The sequence below is a fragment of the Perca flavescens genome, chromosome 6, assembly GCF_004354835.1.
Source record: "Perca flavescens isolate YP-PL-M2 chromosome 6, PFLA_1.0, whole genome shotgun sequence".
NCBI classification, from domain to species: Eukaryota; Metazoa; Chordata; class Actinopteri; order Perciformes; family Percidae; genus Perca; species Perca flavescens.
The window spans coordinates 6,580,163-6,606,488 of NC_041336.1; the positions used below are offsets into that span (position 1 = coordinate 6,580,163).

The following is a 26,326-nucleotide window of genomic DNA, read 5'->3' on the forward strand; positions in this document are numbered from 1 at the left end:
GTTGCTTTTCACCAACTGCAAGAGCCAGGCGGATGCAGGCGGACCCAGGGCATGCTGGGAAACGCCGGCCTCTCAGCGGATCGAACAGCTGATTGGTTCAGAATCGACTCAACATGATGACGTTTTATATAAACTTTTTTATTGATTTTTAATCGGAGGGATTTTAACTGCTATTTGTGTGATTTAAAGGCTTATTCTGAACAGAACACATGTTGTGAGGCCGATAGTTACGTTTAGAAGTCAGAGAGACTAAATGCTGCCCCCGCTGCTGCCGCCTGCTCTCGTCTACTTGACAGGCGAGGCGCAGTTCATCTCGAACGAGCCTCCTGTTTTGTGCGCAAGCGCGCTGCCATTTTATTACCAAGAGTTTACATGCACGTCTCTGCTGATTGGGTATCACCTGGTACACATCCAATAAACAAGAGACACACACACCAAACGAGAGAAAACACATGAAAGCAGTTGCACACCGTGGCAAACGGTGAACACCAGTTTGAAATTGAACGTGACGTGACATGACCTGAAACAAAGGGGACATGTATACCAGGTTGAACACAAAAGAGTAAACTAACAATAGAACTAGTACTAATTTAACTACAAATAACAATCATAACAAAACAAACACCTATTCCAGAAATTACAAACCTTACTCAACATTAACCAAAACAGAATGACTTAATATAACATTAATCAAGTAGAAAAATACTCCAAAGAAAGAATAAAGCTCACCCATGACACGGAGAGTAGTGGTAGTGTCCAATTAGGCCAACTCACCTATAAAGCAGCTCTTTCTCCTGCTGCCTCTGTTTTTCTCAGCCAACTTTGGAACTCTCTCTAACTACGGACCCTCAAAATGGTGAGCTCTAAAGAAATCACAGTTATAAGAAGCAAACTGACATAACAAAAGTAACTTAATGTGCGTGCTGCAACTAAATAAAAATATATGCATGTGAAACAAAAACCACGTCTCCTTTAAATTGTATTTAGGTAATGCATGTTTGAAAGGACAGCATGTGTGTGTACAACGCGTCTGAGAAATGAAACCCACCAATCCTGAGGGAAAAAAAAATAAGCAAAGAAAATGTGAGTGCAAGAGGTGACTACTATTTTAAGCTGGCTGTGTGGCCATGCATTCAGGCAGCCGTAATCCTGTACTCTACGCACTGTGCTTACAATTAGTTTTCTAGGACACGTGCAACGCATCTAATGATGCGTAAATGCGCACAGAAGCAGCAGCGGACTGCAGCTCCGTTCTGCTCTGTCTGCACAGTACTAACTTTCTCAATTATGTTATTTCACCAACAACCCATCCACTATTAATCCCAATGTTCATTTGTATGACTGACGAAGCCAGCATGCAATTGTTTGAATCATGTGTGTTGTGATGGGCATGAATATTGCGGTTATGTGGCTTATCCCGTTTTGATCTTATTCGGGATATGTTTACATGGCACACAGGTTGTTCATGTCTCCGTACAGGCTCGCTGACAGCTGTCTGCTCAGAGCGCATTCACCTTTCTCTCTCTCAAAACTCTTCAGTAAAATATTTTCATGACCTGGCCATTATGATATGATAAGAATATGCTAGCACTCTCATACACTAAATATTATAAGAACAGCTGATTACTAGTGCAGTAAATTGGTGGGCACTGGGCGGTTTTTGTGCATACTATGAAAAAGAATCCTGAGATCACTCACAGTGATGGATTATATTTATTTATAAGGTGAGCTAAAGCACTTTACACTAGTCCACCTTATGTTGTGTAGCAGTGGGGAGGGCCTAAAAGTGTCCCTGCATTATTCATGGGGGAGGCAGGTCTATTACAGTAGGTGTGACCCAACAAAAACAAATGTAAGACCAGCTCTGTGTGTGTCTGAGCTTGTTCCACACTCACACACACCAGCCTCCTGTCTCTGCACCGAGGACATCCCGGGGTGTGTGTGTGTGTGTGAGAGAGACACAGACAGACAGTGTCTAACTTCTCTGTGCTGGATCCTTTATTCCCCTTTCGTCCCTCAAGGTCGAGCCTCAGCCAGCCTCTCCTCGGCTCAACGGGGAGGAAAACATGACGGGCGCGGAGACCAACATGCGGCTGAAGCTGCCGATCATCTGCTTCATCCTGCAGATCATCCTCATCATCCTCTTTGGTGTTCTGGTGCAGTACAACGATGAGGTGGACGCCAGGGAGTGGCACGACAAGCTTGACCATGGGAACAAGAGCCACTCTGAGCACAATGGCCACCCCGAGTCCAAGGTCCACTCTAACTATGAAAACGACTTCTACTACCGCTACCCAAGTGAGTAGACGTCTAGAGGTGCAGGGTCAGATGTGTCGGCGAGGTTCAGGGGTCAGGATGCTTTGATTCCCAATCTGTGTCTTAATATGAATTTTTAACAACCCTGAAATGTAAGGTTTCATCTGCAGTAGCATTGATGGGAATGGTTGCTTTAATAAAACAGAAATGTTGCAGATTTTCAGATCAGGGTATTAAAGTGCTTCAAGCACATTGCATTTTCTTGGAATATACTAAAGGCATTTAACTAATTACAGTACAACTAATCTATCAATGTGTCCTTTAGTTGATTGTTTTTTTTTTTTTTTTGTTGGAGAAAAGACATTGATTACAATCCCCCTGATGCCGTTCCATCTCTATACCTTTTTAGGAACAGAGGATCATAACCAAGCCAAGAAATGTTTAAGTACATCTTGGAAAGTCAACATTTTCTTTCTCTTTTTTTAGTTTCTTTTTAGTTTCTGTTGATAATGCAGCTTTTAGCCTATAGTGCAAAAGCCACGATTTTAAACAATAATGGTCATAGTCTTTAAATATAATCCCAACATCATGATCATGATTTAAGTTGTGATTTAAAAGAAAAAACAACTTAAAGTTGTTGAATCTGGGAGGGGTTCCACCTGAAGCTTGAATTTTTGGCAATCTTAAGCAGTAGAACCAAATACTAGTCAGTTTTGTCTTTTTGGCAGGAACCTTTTCCTGTGTACTTTTTTTAGCATTTAAGAATATTCACATTTTACTGTAATTTCCAAACAGCTTTTGTCTTATAATGCCTAACTTCTGTAGCACTAACATGATTATTTCCTCTCTTACACGCTCCCTCTGTGATCTTTTTACTGTAAGTATGCCATTCTTGCATGCATACATGCCCCAACTCATTTACATATTCAAGATATAAGTTTTTGTGAACTTGTTGGGGGATGTTGTATTCTGTGTAAAACGATGAGAAGCTGCTGAGCTCTCTGGTTTCCCTAATTGGGACGCGCCCCATTCTTTCTGAGTGAACATTTTCTAGAGATGACTTCCAGTCCGCTGCCGTCCCATGGAGGAAGATCCACTGATCGTTAATTTCACAATTTTTATGGATTGATGGTGTAGGAAAAAAAGCTTTATTCCCTCACATGCTAGAGGGCCAACATTGGGCACTGATTACAGGCGGTAAAATGCTCATTACACCTTTATTTAATAAAATATTTTTTTCTCTCCATTAAAACTTGTGTGCACACAAAGTTGTTTCTCCACATTGACATGAATGGATTACTGAATGGGCTGCACAGGCCTAGGAGATATAGGAGAGGCGGCTTCAGGGCCCCATTGTCTCATAATCTGTCCATGACTAGCATCGATAGCATTGGCTAATCTTAACCAATCAATACAAGGCTGCATGTTCTGCCCACAGTGAATATATAGCAGTGTAGTGTGAACTTTAATTTTGGATTCCAGACTTCATTAAACCCTTAAAAGTGTGGATAGTCATCTAATCATACAACATAAAATGCTATTTGAAAAACATAATGCCACATAAATTAAGTAAAAACAAAAAAATAATGAACTATTTTGAATGAAAAATATTAAACACCAACCACTGCTTTTTTTTGTATTTTTTTTTTTTAACATTTCTGTTTGTTACAGTTGTAACAGAACATTTTGTTCTGCAATTCACTGAGCCTCTCCTCTCCTCACAGTTCCACCTTAACAAGTCAACCTTAGAGTTAGGGGACATGACTGAGGGTTGGTGGGGGATGTGTCCTAACGGGTCAGACACTGTCAGACGTTATCTGGGTGCCTCTCTCTCAGGTGTTTGGGATGGTGTCCCGGGACAGAGCAGACAATGTGGAGAATCTAGAGAGCGAGAGACAGATGTCCTCTTCTTAACATTGTTTAAATCTCCAACCTGCAACCCTTTGCCCTGCAGGCAGCTAACTGTCACTAACTGAACCGTTCACCTGGACGTAAAGCGTTCAACCGTCAGGCTCAACACCCGGCACGGTTTTGCAGGCTGACAAAACACAACAATCCGATCACGAGTGTTTGGTTTTCATCATTTTCAGATTAATTTTTTCTCGGGTTGAAAAGATTTTAGATGCATTAAAATGAAGAATCAATCTAGACATTACTGGGGAACAATAAGGGAATGAATAAAAGATGCACACAGTGATTCAAATCCTTCACAAAATATTTATTTTTTCTAAATGTTTAAGACCATGTGGGAAGTGGATGTTGGTAATTTATGTTTATAACTATTTTACAAAAGTGCAATTAAAATTCCACAAAAGAGCGGAAGTAGCCATTTCTAAAACCAACATAAGAATGTCATCTGACATTGGCACGGAGACACGACTCATACTGACACACATTGTGTCAGTCATGCGTGTTATGGCAGCTAGAAACTCTGTAGGAGCCCGGAAACTAGAAATTCAGGTTCACAAACCTGCATGCATGACCTGATTTGTAGATACTAGACTACTGAAGTGTGTGTGCGTGTTTCCCACTAATTTCCTGGTTCTCATTCTTCATAAACATGAAATCAAGGAAAGGGTTAACTTTTCCTAGGGGAGACCCTTTGTTGCTCAGTCTATGCCCCCAGAATCGTTAATCGCTCCAAAACTAATCCCCGTCCCTCTCTCACTTGCTCTACCACACACTCCCCAGCATACAGCCGGCCCTGCCATTCTCTTAAAGAGGTATGCTAGAACGGCGCAGACATCGGCGCACAAGCCTAAACTTCAGCCCACTTATGTAGGTTGTGGCATAAGCTCTGCGTAGAGCCTCCATACAACCATAAATCCGCTTTTAGGCAACTAAACTAATGTCAAGGTTAGTTAGACCATGGTCAGGATCAAAAGCAACCAATATTGATAGTTGGTAAAACACAGGCCTGCAGTTGTGTTAAAGTCCAATATTTTACCCAACTGTCCACTTCAGCCCGTTTCCTATAAAACAAACCACACTTCTGCCGTTACTCCTGACAGACCTGAAGTCCTTATCTGCCCGGTCAAAAGATGAGAACCGTACTGGAAGTTGGTAGGTCAATGGCTTCAGACAATCTGTAATCTGACCCCCTAACTGTCACCAGAGCTGACACAGAAGTTCACCTTCATGTTTCAGTGCTGTTTACACAACCTCCATCCTCCATCCCTTACTGCACGCTTGGAATAAACTACAATAAACAGGCAAGTTCACACTCTCCGGGTTATCGGGCAGTTTGTAAATCCACCGTGTGTTGGTGGTTTCAATGCATTGTGTGTCCTATATGTTCCTGTGAGATAAGGATGATATGTCAACTGGAAATATGCCTCCCAAGTCTCCCTCATGTGCAGCAGATCACCTGAAGTAAAACAGAGGTCACACAACGTGTGGGAGTGTTTTCCAGGGGAGGACAGTCTTATTGGACTATGGGGTAGTTCAAAATTAGATCAAAATTCAGGGTTATAAGATCGTCGATAGGGTTAAAATTACCTGTTAGATTTATTTAATTTCTGATTGCGCACATGGCACAGAATGTGACGTATCTATGCTTGTTCCATTTATTTAATGAAGTAAAAACAAAACTCTCCATTAATTTTATTTTTAAACGGAACACAAATCCAGGACACAAATTTCATAACTTTCCTTCCTGCTTTGCTCCCGCAATAATTATCAGAGGCCACTAGAGGGCGCTGCCACTTTAACCGTTCATATGAGACGTAATTGCCAATTAAACAAACGACCTATGGGAATGTTTTTCGGAGGGGGTTGTTTTTTTTTAAACCATTTAATTGGTTTCAAATTGTGTTACATTTTATCTTAGCCGGTTTACTCAAAGATATCTTCATATGTGACTTTTTTAATAACCTAACTGATGGTGTGAAAGGGATATCAGTGCATGTATCTGGGCCAAAATCCCAATGGGGACACTGGCAACACCTCCGGCCGGCCATGCCAATGAACGGTCACCATGGTGACAGCAGCCACGGCACAGTGCAATATTGTTTGTGGAAGTTTGGGACAAAAAAGGAGCGTTTAGAAAGCAGTGCTCACAAACTGTTCTAACCCAAGACAATGAGGGTGGAAGTGTTTGCGATGAGAGAGTTCATTATCCAGTCATTCACATGGTGGACCAGCTCTATTTTGGCAATAGACTCGGATGATAATTTCTGTAAGTAATGAGTTTCTAAACATGAATATCAGTAAGGAAGACTGCTGTGCAGGCCTGAGTCAAAGCTCAACCTGAAGTCCCCTTTGACTAAAGTTTATGTAACTGCGCTCATTCAGACAATTTTCAATGACAAAGCCCTCAAGTGACTCGGTTGTTGGCAGTAATCTGGTGTTTTGTTGATAGAGGTGTTTTGAAGAGCAGATATGAGGTCAATCTAAATGACTGGTATTCTCACTGAAGTGCTCTTGGCACTTTTCCACAAGGCTTTTCATTGTAAAAGTATCAAAGGAAATGTTAAGGTCGTCCAATGAGTTGGTTTACATTTATTTTTCATCTTTAATAATTCTTATACAATAACTCTTCAAGGTTAAAATCTTGGAGCGGATCTGAATCACTGGGCTGATACAATATTTTTTGCTTTCATGAAAATTGCCTGATTAGGGCATTTGTGCTTAAGTGGTGTCAGAATAATCCGAAAAATTTGTTTTCATGTCAACGCCATCTCAAGTCAAAATGTTAACATTGCGAGATAGGGAAGGCCTTGGTGGAAGTCGGCGCTCTGAGTGCCCTTCTACTTTACAATTGTGAATAGCCGTTGATCGAATTTTACACGTTTATTTCCAAGTAAATGGGAATTTACATCCTAGTCGATTTAGAGGTGTAACGGTAAGTCGAGGAATCAATTAGTTGATCAACAGAAAATGTATCGGCAATTTTGATATTATCTGCTTCTCAAATGAGAGGATTTGCTGCTTCAAAGTACTTCATAGTAGTGGGCCTATAATTGAGCCTTGTGGACCTCCACTTGTGTAATTCGTTTTTCACCCTACTTTTTATTTCATGTTTTTGGTCAACATACTTTTGGGCCTTCTGGGTCCATTTTGCCTCTTCACTACATGAAACAAACACAACTAACAAAGAATTGGTCCCTCTGACTTAGGAACTCCATATTCTCAGTTGGTGTTCTCTACGTTGTGCAGGTTTCCAGGATGTGCATGTGATGATCTTCATCGGTTTTGGCTTCCTTATGACCTTCCTGCAGCGCTATGGCTTCAGCAGCGTGGGCTTCAACTTCCTGATCGCTGCCTTCTCTCTGCAGTGGGCTACGCTCATGCAGGGCTTCTTCCACGGAATGCATGCAGGCAAGATCCACATCGGGGTGGAGAGGTATATAATCATACTGTACATGTATGAATGCACACACACCACTGACACATAGGGGTGGGAATCACCAGAGGCCTAACGATACGATATTATCACGATACTTATGTCACGATACAATATTATTGCGATTTCAAAAATATTGCAATATTCTGCGCTATATTGCAATTCATTACCTTTTTTCCAACTTCAGATTTTTCCCAATTTCACTTTATGTCCCCAAAAGGAAACTTTGTCAACATCTGTTTTATCTTAAAAGATACATTTCTCTGTTTGTTCATCTCACTTCAATTGTATTGCTGCAAAATGGGATTGTCAAGCAGACAAACTGACCAACACATATATCATAATAGATCGATACTTGGCGTCTGTGTATCGATACAGTATTGCCACACAAAATATTGCGATACTATGCTGTATCGATTTTTTCCCCCACCCCTACTGACACATACCGTACAAACAATATGTTGACATCCAAACTCTGTAAACTACCTGGTTGTTTTAAGTGCTCTTACATTTTAGAGCAGGTCTGCAAACATCCTGAGGCAGGTTGGAAAGTCCATAAAGACACAAACGAGTCACTCTGTCTCTTTATACTTTTTAGCTTTTGTCTTCAAAAATATCCATTGAGTTGATGCGAAAACTTCTGACGGAACATTATACGTTTTATTATTTTGTCCATGGCCGACCTACCTACTGTAGTAATGTCTTTTATCTTTTATATTATTTCTTTCAGTATGATTAATGCTGATTTCTGCACCGGCGCTGTGCTTATCTCATTTGGAGCCGTTTTGGGAAAAACCAGCCCCGTCCAGATGCTGGTCATGGCGGTATTCGAGGTCACACTGTTTGCAATCAACGAGTTCATCTTGCTGTCCATTCTGGGGGTGAGTTGCAAAAAACGCATACTGTAGCAGTAATTGGCCAAATATCTCCATGTGATGTCTGTTGTGTGAGCTGCAGTGCAAAACGCCACAGTCGGCAAGGACTTAACAGCAAAGATTGAAAAAAAGTACTTCAAAGTCAAAATATATATATATATATAAAAAAAAAAAAAATCATTTTTCAAAGCAGATTGTGGCCATCTTTGTTTCAGGCCAAGGATGCCGGAGGCTCCATGACCATCCACACGTTTGGAGCCTACTTCGGCCTTACGGTGACCCGAGTCCTGTACCGGCCCAACTTGGATAAGAGCAAACACAAAAACTGCTCAGTCTACCATTCTGACCTGTTCGCTATGATCGGTAAGTCTACAAACGCTGGAAATTTACGGTCTACTTTCCAGAAGATTGTTTTTCAGCTTTAAGAGCAACTACACCCAGGTTAAAAATTCTGCTTGTGTTGCAATTAAGTGGTTGCTTCATGCTCTGTCCAACCGTTTGTAGTTGAGCAATTCAAAACATACAACTGTGCATGTTTACATCACAGATGGGTGCTGCGGGTGCGGTCATAGGTGTGATACACTTAAACCTTCAAACCCATTGAGATCAGTGCAGCAATGATTTTCTTCCATACTGTAAACAATTTAGTGTGAATCTGCTCTTACATTGGTTCTTTTGTTTGGTGATAACAAACGGAAGTGTGGACTGGGGTCACGGGATTTGACGTCAAGTCAGACCTGTCTCATTAATCTGATGACTCAATCCATCCATCCATCCATCCATCCATCTTCGTCCGCTTATCCGGTGTCGGGTCGCGGGGGGAGCAGCTCCAGCAGGGGACCCCAAACTTCCCTTTCCCGAGCAACATTAACCAGCTCCGACTGGGGATCGAGGCGTTCCCAGGCCAGGTTGGAGATATAATCCCTCCACCTAGTCCTGGGTCTTCCCCGAGGCCTCCTCCCAGCTGGACGTGCCTGGAACACCTCCCTAGGGAGGCGCCCAGGGGGCATCCTTACCAGATGCCCGAACCACCTCAACTGGCTCCTTTTCGACGCAAAGGAGCAGCGGCTCTCTCCGAGCTCCTCACGGATGACTGAGCTTCTCACCCTATCTCTAAGGGAGACGCCAGCCACCCTCCTGAGGAAACCCATTTCGCCGCTTGTACCCTGGATCTCGTTCTTTCGGTCATGACCCAGCCTTCATGACCATAGGTGAGGGTAGGAACTAAAAACTGACCGGTAGATCGAGAGCTTTGCCTTCTGGCTCAGCTCTCTTTTCGTCACAACGGTGCGATAGATTGAATGCAATACCGCACCCGCTGCGCCGATTCTCCGACCAATCTCCCGCTCCATTGTCCCCCTCACTCGCGAACAAAACCCCAAGGTACTTGAACTCCTTCACTTGGGGTAAGGACTCATTCCCTACCTGGAGAAGGCATTCCATCGGTTTCCTGCTGAGAACCATGGCCTCCGATTTAGAGGTGCTGATCCTCATCCCAACCGCTTCACACTCGGTTGCGAACCGATCCAGTGAGTGCTGAAGGTCGCAGGCCGATGATGCCATCAGGACCACATCATCTGCAAAGAGCAGCGATGAGATCCCCAGCCCACCAAACTGCAACCCCTCCCCACCCCGACTACGCCTCGATATCCTGTCCATAAATATTACAAACAGGATTGGTGACAAAGCGCAGCCCTGGCGGAGGCCAACCCTCACCTGAAACGAGTCCGACTTACTACCGAGAACCCGGACACAGCTCTCACTTTGGTCATACAGAGATTGGATGGCCCTGAGTAGAGACCCCTCACCCCATACTCCCCGCAGCACCTCCCACAGTATCTCCCGGGGACCCGGTCATACGCCTTCTCCAAATCCACAAAACACATGTAGACCGGTTGGGCATACTCCCAGGCTCCCTCCAGGATCCTTGCGAGAGTGAAGAGCTGGTCCGTTGTTCCACGACCAGGACGGAATCCGCATTGTTCCTCCTCAACCCGAGGTTCGACTATCGGCCGAACCCTCCTTTCCAGCACCTTGGAGTAGACTTTACCAGGGAGGCTGAGAAGTGTGATACCCCTATAATTGGCACACACCCTCTGGTCCCCCTTTTTAAAAAGAGGAACCACCACCCCAGTCTGCCACTCCTTTGGCACCGTCCCAGACTTCCACGCAATGTTGAAGAGGCGTGTCAACCAGGACAGCCCCTCCACACCCAGAGCCTTGAGCATTTCTGGACGGATCTCATCAATCCCGGGCTTTGCCACTGTGTAGTTGTTTGACTACATCAGTGACTTCCGCCTGGGAAATCGACGACAATCCCCGTTATCCTCCAGCTCTGCCTCTAACATAGAGCGTATTAGTCTGATTCAGGAGTTCCTCAAAGTGCTCCCTCCACCGCCCTATTACCTCCTCAGTGGAGGTCAACAGTGTCCCATCCTTACTGTACACAGCTTGGATGGTTCCCCTTCCCCTGAGGTGGCGAACAGTTTTCCAGAAACACTTTGGTGCCGACCGAAAGTCCTTCTCCATGTCTTCTCCAAACTTCTCCCACACCCGCTGCTTTGCCTCTTTCACGGCAGAGGCTGCAGCCCCGGGCCCTTCGGTACCCTGCAACTGCCTCCGAGTCCTCCGAGATAACATATCCCGGAAGGACTCCTTCTTCAGTCGGACGGCTTCCCTGACCACTGGTGTCCACCACGGTGTTCGTGGGTTACCGCCCCTTGAGGCACCTAAGATCCTAAGACCACAGCTCCTCGCCGCAGCTTCAGCAATGGAAACTTTGAACATTGTCCACTCGGGTTCAATGCCCCCAGCCTCCACAGGGATGCACGAAAAGCTCCGCCGGAGGTGTGAGTTGAAAGTCTGTCGGACAGGGGCCTCCTCCAGACGTTCCCAATTTACCCGCACTACACGTTTGGGCTTACCAGGTCTGTCCAGAGTCTTCCCCCACCCCCTGACCCAACTCACCACCAGATGGTGATCGGTTGACAGCTCTGCCCCTCTCTTCACCCGAGTGTCCAAAACATACGGCCTCAGATCAGATGAAACGATTATGAAATCGATCATTGACCTTCGGCCTAGGGTGCTCTGGTACCAGGTACACTTATGAGCATCCCTATGTTCGAACATGGTGTTCGTTATAGACAATCCATGACTAGCACAGAAGTCCAACAACAAACAACCACTCTGGTTTAGATCAGGGAGGCCGTTCCTCCCAATCACGCCTCTCCAGGTGTCTCCATCATTGCCCACGTGTGCGTTGAAGTCCCCCACTGGAGCCCCATGCAGGACTCCAGTCAAGGTCTCCAAGAAGGCCGAATACTCCGAACTCCTGTTTGGTGCATATGCACAAACAACAGTCAGAGTTTTCCCCCCCACAACCCGCAGGCGTAGGGAGGCGACCCTCTCGTCCACCGGGGTAAACTCCAACACAGCGGCGCTCAGCCGGGGGCTTGTGAGTATCCCCACACCCGCCCGGCGCCTCACACCCTGGGCAACTCCGGAGAAGAAAAGAGTCCAACCCCTATCCAGGAGTATGGTTCCAGAACCGAGACTGTGCGTAGAGGTAAGCCCCACCAGATCTAACCGTAGCGCTCCACCTCCCGCACCAGTTCCGGCTCCTTCCCCCACAGAGAGGTGACGTTCCACGTCCGCAGAGCCAGCGTCTGCCGCCCGGGTCTGGTCCGTCGAGGCCCCTGACCTTCACTGCCACCCATGTGGCATCGCACCCGACCCCAACGGTTCCTCCCACAGGTGGTGGGCCCATGGGCTGATGACTCAACTCAAACTGAATTTGACTTTGTCTTAACACCAATGACTCACAACTGCTTTTCAATTTTAGTCTTTTGGGATTTTTTTGTCTAACCCCAATCCTTTAGATGAAGGGTTATGTTACTTAAGCATGTCTGGCAATTAAGTTTTTTTTTTTTTCTTTTCAGACAACAGATATATTGTATATCAATCCGTAAACTGCCAACCACATAGTGTTAGCTGCAGGGAAGGGAGAGTTTGTCTAGCCTAGGAACCAGACAAATCTGCAAGCTCATGTTTCATTGGCTCTGGCAGATACGTCTGGCCCCCATCCCATTCAGACAGACTTCCAGTTGGACCAGTCTCAACCGTTTATTTCACATAGGGTGGGTTTAAGATGATGATGACTGACAGAGGAGCGTCATGCTGACTGAACGTAGTTACCGAATATTACTGGCATACTGCATCCGGCACAAATTACCATGCTCCCGAACCTCGGATCAAACTGTCAAAGGGCAATGCTGATCACATATGAATCAAAATTCTGTAACCGTTCTGCTTATTTCTCTGAAATGTTTTCAGTAACACGTTTTAAAGTACTGTTAACTTTTTTGAGAAAGTATGTGACCAGTTAGCCATTTTTTCAAAAATGGACCAAGCCAACTTCCATGTGTTGTTCAGACCTACAAACATACCTCGCTCCGTTGCTCTGCTTTGTTGTAGGTCACGTTCCGCTGCACTGTGTGGTTGTAGGTCACGTTTCGTCCGGAGGTGCAGGTGCGCTTAATGACTTGTTTAGCACAAAGTTTAGCCCTCTGACTTGACTTATGACTTGTTGGTCTTGGGACTTCGTACCATCTCTGATACCAAATACAAGTGCAAAAAGTAATAGCAAAAATGGGGCTGTATATCATCCCCTTTAACTGTGATTTACCTAAATTTAAGTCCTGATGTCTTCATCCAAACTTGCATGTAAAACTTATTAAACAGCAGCGTGTGCTCCTTCAGAGACATCTGGACTTGTCGATATTGGATTGGTTCTCCTCATAGTTAGATAAACTAGCAATGCTGTCCTAACCGCTGTGCTTCTCAGGTACCATCTTCCTGTGGATGTTCTGGCCCAGCTTTAACTCTGCCATCACGGCTCATGGAGACGACCAGCACCGCACAGCCATGAACACCTACTACTCCCTGGCAGCCTGCACTCTGGCCACATACGGCATGTCTGCCATCACAGCACACGACGGCAAGCTGGACATGGTGAGGACACACTGTTAGGATTTCAACAAGTCCTCCAAACTTTACGACGATATGAGACATTTGTTTCTACCCTCTAATACGACCCACAGGAGCGTTTCATTAATTATGCCCCTAATGGTGGCGGGAGTTCAACCTCATATCTAAATAAGAGAATTTAACGGTTGCAGTTTTGAACGTAAAGGTTGAGATTTTAAACACGTCTTAAACTGGTCGCAGTTTGTTAGGTTTAGGCAAAAAAAAACAACCTTGGTTATGTTTAGAAAAAGATGGTGGTATGGGTTAAAATCAGACGTTACTTGCAGTTCCTGAAGGTTACGCACGTGATGCTGAATGTGACATTTGTAAAGTTAAAAAATAAACTCATAATTTACTTTTATTTAGACATGAAACCTGCTCTCCTGGGTGAAAGTCCTGTCTGTTTGACCTATCCACCACAACATTTAACTTCATCTGTCACTACAAAACCCACAAAGAAAGGTGCACGAATGGGTCCTTTTAGCGAATAAGGGCAATTTCAAACCTGTAGTTCGTTTTGCTTTGGTCCAAATCAGTTGGTGAGTTGGTAAACTTGGAGCTAATTGCCCTTGGTCGGTTTGGTTTCACACCTGAAAAAATCCAAGCATACCAAAATGCACCATTACAAATCACTGTTTTTCTTTTCCTGTACTTCATCCTATTATCACTGGGTCTTTGGCACAGAAAAGCTACGTGTGTTTGTTGTACTCTCCCATCTGTGATTTTTAGATGAGTTCCAAAGTGCGACGTACTTGGACTTTTCAACTTATGTGCAGCATGCAAGATTTAATGTGAGCGTGCTGATTATCTAAAGTGAAATATTTTGAAGTTGGCTGATGATCATATTTTCTTCACTCAGTGACCTTTTAAGCCACAGTGATCTAGTTTGTCTCTAATAGTTTGTGTTTTAAGATTTATTTATTTAGATTAGGACAATGCACATTAATCAACATTTCTGTAAATGCGCCAGATGGCTATTTTCAACTGTAGTCCTAGTTACATGGTGGGAAGAAACCGGACCACCCGGAGGAAACCCATGCAAACACGGGGAGAACATGCATACTCCATACAGAGGCCCTGCCCGGACCAGTGATCAAACTCTGCCCAGACCGGTGATGGAGCCAAATTGCTGTGAGGCAGAAATGCTAACCACTGAGCCACCTTGTGGCTTTTAAACTGCTATTTGAGTCAGCCTGTAACCGGGGCCATTGCCAGGACTTTAGAAATACTGAGGTCACAAGTCCAAGTCTCTTAAAGTCTCCACATTTTTTAAGTTAGATTATTTTTCACAGTGTTTTTATAACCGTTAACTCCATTAACAAGTTCTCCAAACCATACGTCAATGCAGGTTGTTTATTTCTCCCTCTAATACGACCCACAGGAGAGTGTCATGAATAAGCGTGGCCCCGAGCTGTGGCAGGAAATACGACCCAAAGGAGCGTTCTCCATCTTTGCATCTAAACCAGAGAACGCAAAGGTCACGGTTTGAAATGCTACATTAGCATTGAGAAACAGTCAGTTTGGTTAGGCACAAAATCGACTTGGTAAAGTTAAAAAGATCCTGGTTTGGGTTATGCATCTCTTATACTTCATCACCTTACTTCCTGCTTTGCTCCCATCATATTTACTACAGCCGCTAGAGGGCGCCACCACTATTAATGTAACCGTCGTAATTGCTGCTTGAACAAATGACTTACGTGGTCATTTTTTGGGGCACAACCTTATAATGGTGTAAATGTTTCATGACTTTTCTAGCTTATTATGTAGGCATATGTATTTAAAGTGTTTTTGTTGTGTCCATATATATAGTTGTTATATCACGCAATATACTCCAGAGTTCCAGGTACAGTGCAGGACTGTAAGTTTTAGTGTCTTTTTATGCTTAAATAAAAGACATTAAACATGTAGCAGACAAAGTCTCACCCTTTTAATCTCTTTAGGTCCACATCCAAAATGCTGCCCTGGCCGGCGGAGTCGCAGTAGGAACAGCTGGTGAAATGATGCTGACGCCGTTCGGCTCAATGATCGTTGGTTTCTTGGCCGGCATCATCTCGGTTCTGGGCTACAAGTACCTCTCAGTAAGGATGATTCAGCATTTTATGATTAAGTCGGTGATGATACTGACACATAGCGGCAGATCTTGTGGGGGAGGGAGGGAAGGAGACTTTGGTTCATTTTCAGCTAATGGGTAAAAAAAAAAAAAGATTCTATTAGTGTCTCAATTGTTTCTGCTGTCGGATATCTGTGAAATGGTCAAATCTATTAACAAAGTGGCAGCAGTGCGCACCTGGAAAGCCTGTTTCAGTTAATGGATCTGGGATATTTTAGAGAGCTTATGTAGTCATACATTTCAATCAAACACAATCTGCTGTACCACTCACTGCCTCGAAATTGAACATTTCCACTGAGAGATACCTTTACAAAAAAATTTGGTGTTCATGAAACAGTTGGAGCTGCAAAGATTAATTGATTAATTGATCAGTTGTCAACTTTGAAGTTAATCTCCAACTTCTTTGATAATCGATTATTCGGTTTGAGTAATTTTGTCCTATATTCTGATTTCAGCTTGTTAAATGTGAATATTGTTCTAGTTTTTTCTCTCCTCTGTGACCGTAAACTGAATATCTTTGAGTTGTGGACAAAACAAGACATTTGAGGACATCATCTTGAGCTTTTTTGGGAAACACTGATCCACATTTTTTTACCATTTTCTAACATCTTAGAGACAAAACAACTAATCCATTAACTGAGAAAATAATCCACAGATTAATCGACAATGCAAATGATCTTTAGTTGCAGCCCTGGTAACGGTGGATAAATGTTCACCAAATGTTATAAATGAAAGAGGTGTATTTTAGGCTGTCATTTTTCTCATCCAGTTTTATCTACAACAGTCACACATAATCAGCACCATCTCTTCTTCTTCTCTCCCCCCCACCCACCCACTTCAGCCCATCATGGAGGAAAAACTGAAGATCCAAGACACTTGCGGGGTTCACAACCTGCACGGCATGCCCGGTGTCCTGGGCGCTATTGTGGGAGCGGTGACTGCAGCTGTGGCATCCAAAGACATTTATGGAAATGGGTAAACATTTTATATGTGCGGTCTCATTTGCTTGAATGGGAAAGTGTCCAAACTTTTGACTGGTACTGTATCTAAACCAGAGAATGTAGCGGTTTTAAACACACTAACGGTCACAGTTTGGGCACGTTAAGGCACAAAAACTACTTAGTAAAGTTTAGGAAGAGATTGTGGTTTTGGGCTAAAATCACTTACTTCACTTCCAGTTACGCATGTGAAGCTGAACCAATCCAATCCAACTTTATTTGTTAAGCGCTTTAAAACAACCAAAGTTGAACAAAGTGCTGTACAGAAAAAATAAATCAAACATCAAAAAATAAAATACATAACAATATAACATGAATACAAAATATTAGTTGCACACTGAAAAACAAGCAAACCAAATAATTAAAAGTACATAAAGTCAACATCATACTAGGTGTCAAAGGCCACAGAGAAGAGATGGGTTTTAAGAAGGGATTTGAAAACAGACACAGAAGAGGCCTGTTTAATGTGCAGAGGCAGATTATTCCATAATTTAGGAGCCGCCACACCAAAGGCACGGTCTCCTCTGAGCTTCCGCTTAGTTTGAGGCACACTCAGGAGCAGCTGATCTTCTGACCTGAGCGAGTGGGGATATAAGGGCATAGAAGCTCCGAGCGGTAGGGTGGGGCAAAACCATTCAAGGCTTTAAAAGCCAATAAAAGAATTTTAAAATGGATCCTAAATTGAATAGGCAGCCAGTGGAGTGAGGCTAAGATGGGGGGAAATGTGCTCATGTTTACGTGTGCCAGTTAAAAGACGTGCAGCAGCATTCTGTACCATCTGTAGACGGGTGAACGTAGCTGTTTCTTCCGGAAAGTTACTACTACTTTATCACCTTACTTCCTGCTTTGCTCCAGTCCGAATTACTACGGCCACAAGAGGGCACCATCACTATTCTTGTGAAAATAAGGTGTAATCGCTGCTTGAAAAAACGACTTATGTGGCTGTTTTCTCCAACTGATGCTACCACAGTGGGTGTGTGGGTGGGTGGAAATAACGAAAACTAGGTGGGGGAAAAACATCGTCGTAAAACTGAGGCATTACAAAAAATGATAACCAACTGTCTGTTTCCAAAACTAACTAAAATAAAATGAACGAGTAAGGAGGACAGCAGGACAGAGAACACCACAGGAGGGCTTTCACCGGCGACCTGATAGCTGCTGGTTAGTAAATACGCAGGAACACTAAAAGCGGGGGTGTGGGTTAATATGTGGATTAATACTGGGATGTCTACACAACTGTGAGTCGATGACTTCAAAAAGTTCAAAACACCTGTTCATGTCAGTCTTCTTTAGTCTGTTGGCTGTTTAGGTTTTTTCCTGGAACACGTTACTAACACATTTTGCACTTACTGCGGCCTCTTGTGTAGACCGACATATTTGTGCTCATCATCATCTGTACATTTTATGTACGGTTGTTATCGTTGAATACATTTGTGAATACATATTTCTAAAATTGTATGTTTTTGTTGAGTTACTATTACACAATACTTTTTTCTGACCTTTTTGAATCTTGCCCCTGAAATGACTCATATTACAAAAGACTAAAACTAATAACTAAGCATTTTCTAAACTAAACTAGCAAACCGCTTTAAAAACTAATTAGTCAAAACGAAATAAAAATAAAACCTCATGAAAAATGCAACACTATAATAACCTTGGTCTGTCTGTCGGTCTGTCTGTGTACTTATATGAATGCAAAAGCCAAACATTGTTTAAAATTGAGCATCCATGTTCAGTAAAACTCTGCTTGGTCGGCTCAGTGTCCCCTCAAGTCTCCGCTTTGGTTGCACGCTGTATAAACTTTCTCATAGGAATTACAGATATTAGCCTCGAGCATGTGTGCTGTGAGAAGCCGTAACTTGACTGTTTACAGCAGTGGTTAGTCCCGCATTTCAACATTTTTCAGATTGAGTAAAATAATCTCTGAGGGTATAACTGCAGGAGCTCTATCAGTAGCAGATAATATCTCTTTGACATCGCTGACAGATGGCAGCTTTCTTCAGGCTGCTTTCTTCAGGCTGCTCTCACATTCCTCATTTAGTGCAAAGTCAACATGCAAGGACCTGCTAAAAGACCTTAAATCTGTAGTGTCGGTGCAGGCTGTTCTCATGAACCATTCATACATCTCCAAGAAAAGCAATGCACTGAAATGAATCTGTATTCCACGTACTTATCACTTTATGCACCACATTGACTGCCGCTGTATAACTTGCTCAGGTCCGCGTTGGGAGGAAGTGGGGGTGGATCGGTGGGTCCTGAAACACAGGGCTTTTTAAGCAGGGGAGCGGAGTTCGTGTCTTAGAAGTTAATGGGAAAACGCAAGACTTTCACCCAGGAAATGAGTGTTTGTGTCCCGGGAGTACTTCTTATAGGGGCCGGTGTTTTGATCCAAACCACAATCACTTTTCTAACATTAACTGGTCATTTTGAGGACTTCCCTGACGGCTGGCTGCCTCCTTCATTGGCCTCTGCTGGTCTGCCGCGCTCTGGAAGATTGCCGTGCATTGCATGATAAATCACCCAATCATGTCAAAAACTAAACTTCTCAATAGCTTGAAAAAGGCAAATGTTACTTCGTATTACATTAATAAAAATTCAAGTAATCTGTCAAGTCTAAGTCAAGTTTCAAGTCTTAAATACCCAGTCCAAGTTGAGTCGGTTATCAATGCAAGTCCTCAAATTTGCGACTCGAGTCAAGTCGTGCGACTAGAGTCCCCCACCTCTGCTAAACTTAACTGTCATGTGACCGGCCGGTGTAATTTTGTCAGATATCGTACAAATGGTTGTGTGTGTTCAGTGTTATGTAAAGTCTGTTAGTTACTAAGTTTTCAATTTGTTATGAGAGTTTAAACTCTAACCCTAGCCAGACTAATCACTGGCCGTATAATTCTCAGATATATGTCCATATATTCCCTCTTTTGCGTTTCAGCATGGAAGACGTCTTCCCGGATGTGGCAGAGGGAGACATCACAGCGTCTTACCAGGGTGTCCGTCAGGCCATTTCCCTCGCTGTCACCCTTGGCATGGCCCTGGTGGGAGGGGTTATTGTCGGTATGTAACTACTTCATTTAGTTATTCTGATAAAGAACTCTCAAACTGGACATTTGAACAACATAGAGTAAAAACAACGCAGCACTGATTCAGAAACAATGGTTAGGGGTTTATTAGAGGTCTTGTTTCAAAATAAAAGCGGTTTAAGGAGCAACTCAATAACTGCATTTCAATGTGACTCATGACACCACATTGACATACAATCCCTGAAACGCTGCTAAAATAACCCCTTTTTAAATCATATTTAGCCTTTAATAAACTTTGACGTCTAGACGAATCAGCACTTGCTGGGAAGATTCATTGAAAGAATAATTTTGTAGTTGACTTATTGTGTAATGAGCATGCAGGGTGCTACTTTCTCAGCTGGCAGGATTCTGTCTTTTGAAAACTCTTTCCATTGTTTTGGTGAAGCTCTAATCGGCTCGTTCTTTACTGTACTTTCGTTGAACAGAGGTCATTATAGGAAAATATGAAATGCCAAGTTTTCTCTTGCACAGGTTTCCTTTTGAAGCTTCCCATCTACGGAGCTCCTCCTGACACCATCTGCTTTGAGGACAACATCTACTGGGAGGTGAGTTCCACGCAACCAGATGTTGACCCTTTATTTTACCAGTCTGTAGTTTCTGAAACATTTTCCTGCTAATTCTCAAGAACTTGAGTAGAAAGGTGGGGATGGTGCAGTGGATGTGGCGCATGCCTTTGGTGTGGGAGACCCGGGTTCAATTCCCACTGCGATAAATCAACCAATGTGTCCCTGGGCAAGACACTTAGCACATAGTTGCTCCAGAGGCGTGCAACCATAGGCGTCGATTTCAGTGGGGATGGTAGGTATGCGTACCTATCAGATTTTGTGATGAGTCATTTTGTACCCACCACTTTTTTTGAAATTAATAAAATTAAATTCCAGATGCCAACAAATCCACAAAAATCTCTAATCCCCACAGGGCAGGCACAGACACAGCCGTTCTGCTGCTGCGCTGGCTGCACGCTTCACAACACTGCCTGTCGGCTGTTTAACGTGAAAAAGCTTAACGTGATTTAATGTACCTAAACAACAATCAATGATCACGAAATTGGCCATATCTTGTCATGAACACTTAAGTACGGTGGCCGACAGGGGCAAACGCCCTGCAACTTCAGAAAACACATGCAAATGGACAAAACACAAGCAAATTAAGAAAACAACTTAATTTGACAACACATGTGCAGCATTCAGCAAACGCGCTGCATATACACACAACACAACCAAATACATAAACGCGATGCGAATAAAAAACGATGCAAAAAGAAAAGCACACAAACCCCGAAAACAAATGCAACAAAAAACGCTGCATCCAGATTCCACAACGGAAGTTCTCCAGACCTCTAGAGGGAGCAGCTGGAACAGCTGGATTTTCGACCCCTTTTCGGCCTTTTTATTAGTTGGGTATGGCTGCATGGTAAAAAGAGAACTCCTGTCTCATGCCCTTATTAATAACATAATATAATATATTAGTAATATAGAGTCTATGCTCCCGTCTCAGCCTGGAGGCTGCTGCCGTGCTCGAGCTTCAACTTTTCAAAATAAAAGCTTGCGTTTGGTCGGCTCATCTTCCTTTGGTGTTTTGGATGTTTTGGAACTAAACAGTACGGCAATCATGCTAATGAATACAATAACTTTTTCAGCAGATGTCTTACTTACAACACAATGGAGCAAACAAAGCAGTTTTGTCTTTATGTGCAGGCAGGATTTATTCAGTTTGATAAATCCCATGGTAAATTGGCTGGTTTACTAAAGAGGGAGGGACTATTATAAATAGTCTGTTTTTTTGTATTTCAAGAGCGTATTGCTCCACAATATGAATACAGATTGGTCACTTATTTTGTTGTATAAAAAAACTAAACCGAAATCCAACGATTACAGAAGTTATCTCCACATTAACGTTTTCTTCTTCATTGGCGCATGGTGAGGAAAAAGCAATAATGTGGTTTAACATGCCTAAACAATGATCAATGATTGCCAAATTTCTCTCTCATATTGCTCCTCATAACCACTGAAAACTGTCAAAATCTAACCAGAAATTTGGCGATCACGGCTCGTCGTCTGGGCACGTTAAACCACGTTGAGCTTTTTCACGTTAAGCTTTTTTCCTTACAATAGCCTCAGTGAAGCAGAAAAGCTTAATGTCGGATAACGTCCATAATTGGATTTTGGGTTAGATTTTTTCTTTTCTTTTTTTTCTTTTCAGTAGTTAGGAGCAATATGAGAATATACATTTGTATTCATCTACATTAGTAAGCGACAGGACAGCATCTTTCAGAACATGACCTGAACCATGAGCTTCTGGAAATGCACTTCAGAATGCATCTCTGTCCCCAGCACTTTTCAAACCAATGCCCATGCGTGCAACCTCTCAATACTGTACATAGCTTGCCTTTATGGTCCAAAAAAGAAAATTCCCGCACACACTTGTCACCTCTGCATTGGTTTAAATTTTCTTTTTTTATTTGGCTGTTTTCAAGACATTCCATGGAGAGAATTTAATAATTTGGCTATAATCACAGTGAGACAGTGTTCAGCTACTACACTTCCAATTAAGTCCTTTTTAAGTAATTAAAAACATCAACAAAAGAGTCTTTTAGTCAGAGCACAGAAAGGTCAGCTGAACATGCAATAATGTGATTACAGATAAGCCCAATACAACACGGGCGACAATGGAAGAATGGAGAATATACCCCAGTAGTATTTATTTGGGTAGAAATGGAACCATTCTGTCAAGGAAATTAAAATGTTCCCTATAATTGGTACCAAACTATATAGCTCTGTCCTGGAAATGAAGTAGGGACTCCTGCAATTACGTGTTATCATTATTATTGGTGATGTTTTATTTTCTAACAGTTCCCCAATAGTTTCCTGGAAAGAGGCCTGTAACTGTGTAGCTTTACCTAATTTTTTGGGAAAATATGGACAGTGGCTAACTGGTGCATTCCCAATTCATAAATTCCAAATAAATGGTAACAACCAAGTCACTGCAGATCAGCTGAAAATGCAAAAATGTGACCTTTTTTCTACAGGCAAGACCATACATACCATTCAATATCTATAGATATAGATGGAGAAAAAAACTTTCCAGTACTCTGCATTATGAATTATTTAATTCGGTTGAAATGTTAGGAAACTTGTTATGAAATAAAGACTTATAAAATAAAGATTTATAAAATAAAGCGTCCCCTTCGAGACATTTAGCAATCTAGCCTGTTATTTAGGTGACACTGTGGCTTTTAAACACCACAAAGAAAATATCTTTTCCAGTTTCCTAAGTTCTCCATATACAGTGGCTTGCATAAGTTTACACACCCATGCTAAAGTTGACTAAAAAGAGGAATTGATCTTAATGCCTTTATAAAAAAAAAAAAAAGAAAAATCCAACCTTTAAGGACACCAATTTTCTTTGTGAATGAATAATGTATCATAACTAAATAAAAGTTCTTCCTTAAAATACAGGGGGCATAAGTCAGTACACCCCTATGTTAAATTCCCATAGAGGCAGGCAGATTTTTATTTTTAAAGGCCAGTTATGTCATGGATCCAGGATACTATGCATCCTGATAAAGCTCCCTTGGCCTTTGGAATTAAAATAGCCCCTCCACATCATCACATACCCTTCACCATACCTAGAGATTGGCATGGGGTACTTTCCATAAGATCATCTCTCAATTCAAAATATAACAAGCTATTAGGCTAACTGGAATAAAACCATGCCAGTCTCTAGGTATGGTGAAGGGTATGTGATGATGTGGGGGGGTCTATTTCAATTCCAAAGGAACTTTATCAGGATGCATAGTATCCTGGATCCATGAAATAACTGGCCTTTAAAAATAAAAATCTGCCTGCCTCTATGGAAATTTAACATAGGGGTGTGTGTACTTATGACCCCTGTATTTTAAGGACTAACATTTATTTACGATACATTATTCATTCACAAAGAAAATTGGTGTCCTTAAAGGTTGGATTTTTCCTAATTTTTTTAATAAAAAAAAAGATTATTTAATATGTATCTGGGTTTAAAAGAGGCAGGTCTTTCAAGGAAATTCCTTTTTTTTTTTTTTTGATCAAATTACATAGTGCCTTATGTATTTTAAAATGGAACATTAAAATAAAAATTCACCGTCAAGACATTTAGTAATTTACAGTGTTATTTTGGTGACACCGTGCTTTTTTAAAGACCGCAAAAATGAAGTAGGTGAAGCATCTTTTCCAGATAAGTCCTCCCAATGCTGCGTTAAATGTGTCGACCACCAGATGGCGCTGTCGCACTGAGAGTCAGAGATTCCGTGACTGGTGCTGATGAGATGGTGCTGCTGTCTGACCACCAGGTGGAGACACTTTACCACCACATGATGTCACCAACAACCATTCAGTCATCACAGGCCTTAAACATAAAACTATACACAAATAATTACAAATAATACATCAAAGTAATAAGTTAAACAGAAACTAATTAGAAGGATACTTAAGTAAAGAAGTGACAGACTTGCAAACTACATTGATGATCATGACCACAAGAGTTCTTGATTAAATCATTTTGAGTAGCCATCTGTTATTAAATTACCTTTCTTATTAGTTACCGATTTTAAGAGACTCAAAGTATGTCGATTTCAATTTGGAATAGTTTTAAAACATGATGTTGCTTTGCAGATATGGAACTTGCCTAATAAAATAAAAAGATTTACAATATTACTTAAATCCCTATCTTTACATTCCAATATGTCCCTCCTGGGCGATGTCACACCTTTTCACTTTGGGCTGACGTCATTTAGATTTCCCCACAATGCAACACACACACATCTGTGGCTCATCATGCTTTTTTTTTTTTTTTTTTTGTAAGTTAGGTTTTAGTGCCCATTCTAATAGGCCTATTGTTTGAACTTTGTTGAAGGAAATGCAGATTTATGCTGTGTGTTTTAATCTGCATCATAATTAGGCAAAAATACCCCCCAGTAATGAGCGAGTCTACTTTTACAATTAAAAATATTGCTCAACATTATATCGTTTGACTCTTTAACTGTTAATTCATAAAAAAGTTATTCATTAAAGATAAATGAAGTACACTGAGCAAATATTTTCGTAACCCCTTGAAATGTTTTTTTGTTCCATGTTTACGACTACCGCTCCTTTTTATTAAAAAAAAAAAAAAAAAAAAAAAAAAAAAAAAAATTGTACCCTCTGCTTGCATAATAAGTAATTCTTTGCTGCAGTTTTTTATCCTTAACAAAAAATCTTTTTAATAGGCATCTGAACAAAGGACAAATGCGCAATACTGTACATGCGCTACTAATGGGCATCTCGAAAAGCGACAAGACTGTATTCAGTCTGGAAGATGGAGGGTTGTTTGAGAGCAGATGGGGTCGTAAAAGTCTAGCACCTCAATTATGTCGGTCTCTGTCTTCCTGTCTGTCTGTCTGTCTGTCTCAGGTGCCTGGAGACGAGGAGGAGGCTCATCAGGATAAGGCCTCTGTGAGGATGACGGAGACTGAGAGGCTCAACGCTTAGACGCACACAGACATAGTATCTTACACACACACACACAGACAGTATGTTACAGACAGTATGTTACACACACACACACACACACACACACACAGACAGTATGTTACAGACAGTATGTTACACACACACACACACACACACACACACACACACACACACACACACACACACACACACGTACGTGCAGGTCAGGGTGACAGTGATGTTGATGAATTTGCTTGTTTTGTTTCACTGTGTGTGTGTGTGTACACACACGCTCACTCTGAGGTTTTAACACCCTAGCACTCATTTGTTTAAAAAAAAACTAAAAATAAAAAAAAATAATTCAGCAGCATTGTTAATTTCAACTGCTACATGTCTTTTTTTTTTTTTTTTTGTAAACACAAACTTTTAAAAGAAATAAAATGTAAAACCTCCCTCCCAGTATAGGGATTATGTGTCATTGACAGCTTTGGCCACTAGATGTCGATGGAGAGCTGCGTCGCTCTGTGCTACAGGCCTGCGAGTGAAAAGACTGTATTGGGAAGGGATGGGTCTATTTGTTGAAAGATGCTGTCTAATTGTCCCTTAAACCAGACCGAGACCCGGTTACAGAATCAAATTTCAGCTGCCGGTCCAAACCAAAAACTGAAGTGTTGGGAGGAAATATGACATTTAAAAGTGGTTACAATTTCATAGTAAACAAATTGTTTTCTTTCTTTTAATATGTGATTATCATTCAAAACGATGCAGAGGCATACATTTTTTTTTTTTTTTTAATATCTGTTTTATCTTCTGTTTGGGGATTTTCTGTGATTACATTTTTCATCTTAAATTGATTAGTTACAATAGAAATGTCACGGTTGGTTCAGCTATGTCACTTTTGCATTGTGTCTAAAAAGTCCAAACATTTTTAGATTGGCCTAAATCGGATGGCTCGCATGATGAAAACAATGAAACGGATGAAAGCTGCGTTCACACTTTAAAAATGATTCAATGTGAATTCAAAGTGTTTGAAACACAACATTTGATTTTCTTTTGGAAATATAAATTTGTTTTGATATTTGGTATTAAAGTGACTATTAAATTATGATGACTGATAAATGAAAGACATCCGGTCAGAGATCATCATAGAGCACAATATTGATGGAAAGAAAT

At 42.0% G+C, this 26,326-nt stretch overlaps 1 protein-coding gene across 1 annotated transcript; it reads left to right on the plus strand.

The window, feature by feature from the left end:
• Positions 1-765: 765 nt before the first annotated feature.
• On the plus strand, positions 766-25,267 carry rhbg (Rh family B glycoprotein). Its single transcript, XM_028579715.1, has 11 exons — positions 766-856; positions 2,022-2,298; positions 7,414-7,600; positions 8,331-8,481; positions 8,691-8,838; positions 13,319-13,485; positions 15,441-15,578; positions 16,452-16,585; positions 19,538-19,659; positions 20,157-20,230; positions 25,115-25,267. Exons 1-11 carry the CDS (start codon positions 854-856, stop codon positions 25,190-25,192), a joined length of 1,479 nt encoding a protein of 492 aa, XP_028435516.1. The 5' UTR covers positions 766-853; the 3' UTR covers positions 25,193-25,267.
• The last annotated feature ends 1,059 nt before the right edge of the window (positions 25,268-26,326 follow it).